The sequence below is a fragment of the Hyalella azteca genome, unplaced genomic scaffold (genome assembly GCF_000764305.2).
Source record: "Hyalella azteca isolate HAZT.00-mixed unplaced genomic scaffold, Hazt_2.0.2 contig3849, whole genome shotgun sequence".
Taxonomy (NCBI): Eukaryota; Metazoa; Arthropoda; class Malacostraca; order Amphipoda; family Hyalellidae; genus Hyalella; species Hyalella azteca.
Window position 1 is genome coordinate 46,821 of NW_025934083.1, and position 8,068 is coordinate 54,888.

Here is an 8,068-nt window from a genome sequence, read left to right on the forward strand (position 1 = left end):
TTGCAGAAAATTTCATTTATTTGACATCTAAATCATCTATAACAGGAAGAGGAGGAGTTCAGGGTACTGTTAGTTATAGATGAGTACACTCTGCATGCTTCAAACGTCTTTATATTAAGTTTTATTTCAAGTGTCCCTAATTTCCCAGTTCCCAGAGGTAAGTAGGGATGCTTTTATTTTGCATCTGGCACCTTACAAATAGCAAATGGAATTTATTTGGAAATGCCTTACAATAGCTCTTACAAAGGCTTTTAAAATGAGCCCAAACTCGTTTATGAAATGTTTCATGGTAAGAAGTTGTTGAAAAATAATGCTCAAAACGTCCCTTATTACCCCATTCAAAGGTATATGAGAAACATCGTATATAAGAAATGAAATGGTCAAATGGATAATGTTATATATATAAGGAAGTAGATAATGCTATATGGCATTAAATATCTAACAAGCTGGTCCCCTTACCTTGTTCAAAAACATATCAGCTGAGCCTTCAAGGGAGTGTTCACTTTTCTGTCTACCAATCTAATATATATGTTGCAGGAAAGACCATATATAGTTTTTTCAAAACTTCTGAAGAAATGGACTGAGACACTTGTACTAAATCATTAGCCTTTTAATACTGCATATGCTCACAAACTTCCAGACTTGCTTTATTTGTTGTTGTGAGTAGCAAGCAAAATTATGCAAAATTGCAACAAAATTCTTGCATGTACAACAAAAAAAAAATTGTGTGTATTGTTCTTACAAATAATGTATAATACCAGGGCTTAACTTTACTTTGTGTCTGTCAGATTGTGCTTTCAGTATGAAAAGATCTTAATTTATTTTGAGAGCCAAAATATCAACAGATTAGAATATGAAAGTATAAGCACTTACAAGATTTGCTCATTACAAACACATTTTTTCTCTTGCAAGGAACTTTGGTATGCAGATTGGTTTAACACTAAAGTCTGAAATAATGTTAAAGATGGGCACAGTTTGAAAAGTTCTAAGATTGAATAGTTTGCACCTTTGTGAAGCCTATTCCTCCTATAATTATGTTCCAAAAATGTCTAAGTTCCCACAAAATGTAGACTAAATAGCAAGAATCACTAATTCATTATGGATTTGAAAACCCAATATAGAGCTGATATCTGGTACCTGCTTCTTTTCTATTTTATTGCTACCAAAAATTCAAGTGGGTTTTTCCACAATGTAATGTACCAGCATTACCGTACCCCTCAAATTCCAGAAATTATTTTTATGTGTATTTAATGTGAACTATCTTTTCAAGAAAGACTGGTTAATGGATTTTGGCTGTTCATTCAAGCACAGACTTTGCTTATTTACAGATCCTGTTGTTCATAAATTTTTCTTAGATTTTTTTAACCTATTTTTTGTTCACAAAATGAAGTATACATGGTATCAGACTGACTCTGAGATCATCATTGATGTCCTTTCTAAAAATTGTAAAATAGAAGAATTAAAGCTAAACTTCTCTGAACAAGATGTAAGTATAGTTTTAAGTCATTCAAATAGTTTCAGAAGTGATGAAATCCTTCATTTTTTGTAATTCATTTCTATTCATGTAGCTCTGCAATAGAATGCAAGCTGAGTGTACAGTTATGCATCCATATTTGGCATACTTAGGGCATCTACTTACTTGATATTTCTCTAACAGGCCTTTATAAACTATTTATTCATTTGATTTTTAAATGTGCTCTATTGCAGGTGACAATTGCAAGAGAAAATGAAAATCAAGACCAACTCCATGTAGAGCTTTTTGCACCCATCAAGCATGAGGAAGCAACATTTAAAATTTTTTCCTCTAAGGTGAATTTATTATCCTGGAAATTGTCATTTGCATTATCAGCATTGCTATAAATCAGTGAGGCTTTTCTGACTTGACCACCACTGAGAATTGCTTAGAAATATTTCAAAGCCCTTGGGCTCAGTCTGGTTTCTTCATATAACCTCCAATCAACTGAAAATTTATTTTTAATATAGGTACTTGATTTGCCTACAGAGTTAAGATTGAAATTTAACTTTGCATGTAGATTATTCTATATTTTAAAATATAAAAAGGCTAATGGCAGTAGAAGAGGGTGCATTGGTTTTATGTCCCTCATTTTCTCCCTAGGTTGAGCTTCGACTGCCCAAAACTGTGGCCCAGAGGTGGCCGACAGTGACGCGGGAGCAACAGCCACAGGTGATAAAAAGTAAGAGCTCTGAGAAGATTACACTTTATTAGAAGAAAGATAATGCAGAATAAATTTATGCTATAACTAAAAACGTTGAATAACTCCGATTATTTATTGACTTGGTGTTTAACGAGACCAGCCTGTGATTAAAATTAGTTTTTTTTCGCGATGATGAACATAATGAGCTGTATTGATCATATATATAATACCCGTGCAGCAGCTACCAAGGATTGGGACCACATCACTGTTGAGGAGGAAGAGCCTCAGGGGGACCAGGCCCTCAACCAACTATTCCAGAAAATTTATAAGGATGCTGATGAAAACACAAGAAAAGCTATGAATAAAAGTTTTGTGAGTAGAGTGATGAATAATAAGTGCAGTATTTTATATAACTTAATTTTACCTTAGACTCATAATATTGTTCTTTCATAGTAATTGACAAAAAATAGGCTAGAAGAAGCTGGACATTTTTAATTTACTCATTTATCATAGTCCGCATTAATAATGCATGAAGAAGATTCAAATGAAGCAAATTGAAGTACAGATGCATGACGAAGGGAAAGACGAGAATTTTAGAAATCTTGATAAAGAAACCGGTTCAATTGGAAAAGCTATTCTTTATTAGTGGTCAGAACAAGATTTTCATCTCTTTTGCAGACGGAGTCAGGAGGCACTGTGCTCAGCACCAACTGGAACGAAGTGGGCGCTAAAACTGTCGACGTCAAAGCCCCTGATGGAATGGAGTACAAGAAATTTGAACATTGACTGCCTTCTTGATACACAAGAACTGATTTCCCTTTTATGATGAGCCACCTCAATGGAGCTAGCGCTCATCATCATTGAACTTATTTTAATGGTTAAATAAATGGAATCATCGGGTCTTTCTCCCGATACCTTTATTTGCGAACGGAAAACGGATATCTATACAAATCTTCAGATGCCGTCGAAAAGGCGTCTGTATTTTAGAAATTATGCCATCTAATATAATAAAAGATGCAGCTGGCATAGAAATAATTAACCCTATCCTAGAATATAATTCCGTATCATTCTAATACATTTACATTTCAAGAAACGCGTTTGCTTATTAAGTATTCTGTTAGCTGCGAGTGGAATTTCATTCACATTTTTTGTCATCGATTATTAAAATAATACACAAATGTTCCGATCAGCTGCCTCAGATCCTGATGATGTTCAATTAAATTATCTCGGAAAAATTATGGCAATTATTTTACGAAATAAAAAGTACCTTCATTACTTTTCTTTCCTTTGCATTATGTAAATGAAACTAAGCAGAAGAGAAATAATATTATTCCGTTTGATATAGCGACAAGCCAGGTCTTGTATCATAGAGCATAATTCCGTATTCTTATGCACTCAGGGCTGTATTGAACATCAACCGCCCTGAGTAACGAATGTAAATATCATTAATTGTACTATTCGGAATGCAATACAAACGTCCAGCAGAATTCATCACACTGATGACGCAGCTCTTAGGGTAGGCACACAGTGAAAGCAGGTTGCCAGCGTGCTGGTTACCTGCTCAGGTTGGCGCCTGAAACCATAGAATACAGAAGCCTATTCGTACAGGTTTTCACTGTGAACACTTTCATTATTATCCTATGTTCATTCTTGTGGCAGGTTGCCAGCGTGCTGGTTACCTGCATGCTCAGGCTGGCGCCTGAAACCATAGAATACAGAAGCCTATTCGTACAGGTTTTCACTGTGAACACTTACATTATTATCCTATGTTCATTCTTGTGGCAGGTTGGAGCAGGTTGCCCGCGCGGGCAAACCTGCTTTCACTGTGTGCGTACCCTTAGGCTAGATTTTCGGCATTTAATTGAAGAAGTTAAGTGCGCAGAAATTTGAGAGATGGACCTAATGTAGATGAAATGTGGTTGTGACTTGGATCCAGGTTTGCTGTGATGAGCCCTTTTCTTGTGGCGTAGGTCAGGCTGTGGCGCTCGAAGACACTTCACCACCTGCGTGTATGCTGTAATTAAAAAGTTCTTCAATATGCATATCAGAACATGGAACTAACGAGTATCACTATCAATGAATGGCCTCCAACATTTGTATAGACATTAAAAGTAATTACTTTCAATTAGGCATTTTGAATTTTGCTCATTATTTCATGGTGTAAATGTACTATGTAATGTCTCCCGCTTGTGCTATTCTCGTTCATAAAGTGGCTTCAATCGACATTGAACACAATTTACTGCTAATATCAAATGACGATTTATATCGAGTAGCAAATGAAGCTAACCTAAATATTTCTCTGAGAATTGTAGCAGATTCATCATATCGCGCATCTGCGGCAGCGGACGCCTTTTTCCAGGTCTGTCTGACGTTCTTCCAGTGTTGCAGGTGATGGTTGAGCAGCTCTGATGCGCTAGGCGAGCCAAGTGCCTGCAATCAATGAGAATAATGTTAACCCTGAAACCTTCTGCAGGGTAATGTCATAGCATCAGTAGCCTTAACTACGATCGAGACAAAAAACACTTGAATCAAGAAGTACCCAAGTCCCAACGTAATAATGGAAAGGAAATTTGGTTAAGTGCTTATTTTTCATTTCTATCGCGATTTTAATTTTGTCAGAAGAAGAGGCTAAGGTACCGTGTCGCGGCGCACAAGAGGAGGTGCTGGTAGTGGCGCTGGAATCAGGGGATGGAGACGGTCGGCATACTCAGGCCCCCAAGGTGTAGGAGGAGGCAGGGATAACACCTCGGGCAGATCTGCACCTTCAGGAGGCGATGGGGTACCAGCGTTTAGATCTGTCAGCCCGGTCCCTCTGGACATAGAGGGGTGTGAACACTTGATTAGATATGCCAGTCCCGTTCATCTGAACATGGTGTTGTGAACATGACTATTAAACACGAACGGTAATTAAGATGATTCGAATTCTGGCGAAAATCCTTAGATGCTTCATGGCATATCTTAAGACTAATGATGTAGGTCATTTCAACACTACGTATTTTTGTCACTACGTAACACTACGTCACTCGTAACACTACGTATATTTTGTCAGATTCTCATACATGAGAGACGGAGATGGTTAAAGCAATTTTTTGCGAACTTCTCATTTATGGAAAAAATGCACTATTGTGCTCGCCATGTCCGTCTGTCTGTCCGTCCGTGACTTCACGTTTTTGTCGACGAGAAAATGTGCTCTTTGTCACTCACTGCAGTAAGTACTGAGTTATATTTTTTGTAGACTTGGTTCGCTTCAACAAAAATGCAGGTTAAATAATTACAAATTCCGTCTCTATTATGAACTTCAGAACATTACATATACATCCAAATAGAAGAACATTTATTTACCTTTCGGCATTAGGTTCATTGAGGAGCCAAGCTCGACAGATGGGGTAGAGTGGTGCATCAGCAGCAAACTGAGCGAGGTCGATGCTGCGGTCAAAAATGCGCACCACAAAGCTGCTCTGCTGGTTGTTGCCTGCAGCCATGCTGTTAAGCTGTTTCACCCCACGCAAATGGTAATAATCAAGCAGTTATTTTACAGTTCCTGTCATAAAATTTGATGATTAAAGATTAAATCCATCTAAATCATATAAAAATTAGACAACACATTTTTTTTCAACTTTTAACTTGGTTCATTTGGCTAATTGGATAAGGAAGATTACTTTCTACAAGAGATATTTAATCCCACATTGCTGATAGTCTTTACACTTTGAAAATTAATTTCTATATATTAAGCCTTACTTGGTCAGGTTCAGTGTCCTTACGCCGTCTTTTGCGAGGGGGTCGAGAGGACTGGGTTGCTGCTGACTCGAGGCCTGTCTCCCTGCAATAATTTCAGAGCTAGAATCAAAAAGATAATGTAAATCAATGAAATGCTTTTACAAATAGTTCAATTAGAGAAGGAATTGCCATCAATCAAGATTCAGTAACCAAAACTTAATATATATATATATATATATATATAATGTATAACTTAAGTTAATTTAGATGACTAAGTTAAATAAACTGAGACTGTTTCAAACTTGCATATCTGCCTCATCAACTTGTCTTGAGACTATAAAAAATTGCATTTAGATTAAGTTTAAACATCACATAAAAAAACCGGAAATACACCAAACTGTGCAGGAGAGACATAATAAAAAATTTTTCCTTGTGCTTAATCATTGGATGGAGTTTTCCTGGTCATAAATGATCTTGAGAATTAACTTGCAATCTAAAAAGTCTAACAAGAGAATGCATCTATAATTACACTTAATTTTGAGCCAATTAATAGCAAGGTGCTGATTTAGAGAGGATTAAAAATCAATCAAATAAAAATTCATGTTTGACACAAGATTTGCTGCCAAAAGCAAATGACATGCAATAAAGCAACAGCAACTTACATGCTCTCAGCAGACAAATCTGCACTAGGTTCCTGTTTAGCATTTTGTACATCTTCTGCTTCTGAATCTGATACTTCTTCTTTAAAGAACAAATCTTGCAATGCGCTATCAAACTTTTCCCGAGCCACATCCAAATCACCAGCTGCAGTGGCAACACATTTTAATTACAATCTTTTCATGCAAACTGAGTTATACTTGGACAAGATGAAAAGAAGTGTATCCATTCAATCAAAATGCATGAAAGTTTCTTTTTACAAAAGTTCAATCAATATAATTTAAAATTATTTCACAGTTATTATATAAATAGAAACAAACCAATATTACTTTATTCAACTTTTACAAAACAATATCAAGATATTAATGAATTACCTGATTCATCAATCTCCAACTTGACCCGCATACTGTCACTGTCCTGGTCAATAGCCATCTATTAATTTGGCCTCTGAAATTTAAGAATTTAAAAGGAAATAATTTATCAAACACTTCTACTCTACTCCTTCACTTCCCCTATTAGTAGTAAAAATTTATTTTTGATTAATTTACAATCACAGTCCTGCAAGAGCTGCGCAAGTGAATGACTGTTTGAATGAGATTAGTTTTGAGGTAGGTATAAAGTTAGACAGGAACTAATAGACAATAAATATTGGCCCTGAAAGATGTATATGTGGATAATATAGGTGAGCAAATGGGCACGTAGATGTGCATTGATATGCAAGTGTGATATGCATGAAGCATGGGAGCGCCAATGGCCCACTGGGCCAAAGGACCATTGGGTGAAGCAGTACAAGGTGCAGCTGGGATAAAGTGGTAAATAAGCAAGTGGAAGACTATGGGCTGAAGGTGTGGAAGCATGGAATGGATGGAAAGAACACTCTAAAACTATATGATATTAAAATGATGCAAAAATATGAATGTACACATGTAGGTAGTAGAGGTGGGGACTTTGTTTTGTGTGAGGGCATGGGCACTTGGTGTGAATATAAATACTCACATACATCCAGTGGGAATGAGAGGAGGGAAGACAAGTGTTTTATGTGTGATGGGGATGAGAAGGAAACTGTGGAGCACTTGTTGATGGAATGTGGGGCTGGGGTATATGTGAGAGACAGAGACAGCAACATTGCAACAGTTTATGATAGAGGTGATTCTGACTGAGTGTGGGAGGTTAGATCAACAAAGTGAGGTATGAGAGAAAAAGAAAAGAGTAGATGGCAATGACTATGAGACAGCCTTATAAAACAACTGTAGCTATGTTAATGTGAAGAAAGAGCACATGGAGGAGGAAGATAAAAGTGGAGTCTTGAGGAGTGGAAGATTGAGAGATTTGAAGATAGGAAGGCAATGGTGATTGTGCATTTGTGGTAAATGTTTTAGTAAATTATTTTATTTTTATAAGATGATGTCAATCATAGTCAATGACATGTATTATTGAATCTGAATGTTTTAGTTTTTTTAGCAAGTTCTAGGATTGTAGTGAATACCTATTAATTGAATATTTTTTAACTGCCAAATGAGATGGGAATTTTTTTTTTT

At 36.4% G+C, this 8,068-nt stretch overlaps 2 protein-coding genes across 2 annotated transcripts; one reads left to right on the top strand and one right to left on the bottom strand.

Moving 5' to 3' along the window:
• Window positions 1–1,282: 1,282 nt before the first annotated feature.
• LOC108681269 (protein SGT1 homolog) lies at window positions 1,283–3,431 on the top strand. The gene is made up of 5 exons (XM_018170287.2): window positions 1,283–1,486; window positions 1,708–1,809; window positions 2,117–2,195; window positions 2,395–2,528; window positions 2,835–3,431. Exons 1-5 carry the CDS (start codon window positions 1,283–1,285, stop codon window positions 2,940–2,942), a joined length of 627 nt encoding a protein of 208 aa, XP_018025776.2. The 3' UTR covers window positions 2,943–3,431.
• A 515-nt stretch (window positions 3,432–3,946) lies between these two features.
• Window positions 3,947–7,434, bottom strand: LOC108681267 (protein lin-37 homolog). Its single transcript, XM_018170284.2, has 7 exons — window positions 6,905–7,434; window positions 6,536–6,677; window positions 5,895–5,976; window positions 5,499–5,647; window positions 4,794–4,968; window positions 4,444–4,586; window positions 3,947–4,170 (listed from the first exon to the last, which is right to left on the bottom strand). The coding sequence occupies exons 1-7, from the start codon at window positions 6,960–6,962 to the stop codon at window positions 4,128–4,130; spliced, it is 792 nt and encodes a 263-aa protein (XP_018025773.1). The 5' UTR covers window positions 6,963–7,434; the 3' UTR covers window positions 3,947–4,127.
• Window positions 7,435–8,068: the final 634 nt, after the last annotated feature.

Excerpts from the sequence above, each read along its gene's own strand:
- LOC108681269 (XM_018170287.2), top strand. The coding sequence starts at position 1,283 with ATGGATTTTGGCTGTTCATTCAAGCACAGACTTTGCTTATTTACAGAT. Across the intron at positions 1,487-1,707 it reads TAAACTTCTCTGAACAAGAT|GTGACAATTGCAAGAGAAAA; the intron begins GTAAGTATAGTT and ends GCTCTATTGCAG. Across the intron at positions 2,196-2,394 it reads ACAGCCACAGGTGATAAAAA|CAGCTACCAAGGATTGGGAC; the intron begins GTAAGAGCTCTG and ends ATACCCGTGCAG.
- LOC108681267 (XM_018170284.2), bottom strand. The coding sequence starts at position 6,962 with ATGGCTATTGACCAGGACAGTGACAGTATGCGGGTCAAGTTGGAGATT. Across the intron at positions 5,648-5,894 it reads AGGACACTGAACCTGACCAA|CTTAACAGCATGGCTGCAGG; the intron begins GTAAGGCTTAAT and ends GGGGTGAAACAG. Across the intron at positions 4,171-4,443 it reads ATTCTCAGAGAAATATTTAG|CATACACGCAGGTGGTGAAG; the intron begins GTTAGCTTCATT and ends TTTTAATTACAG.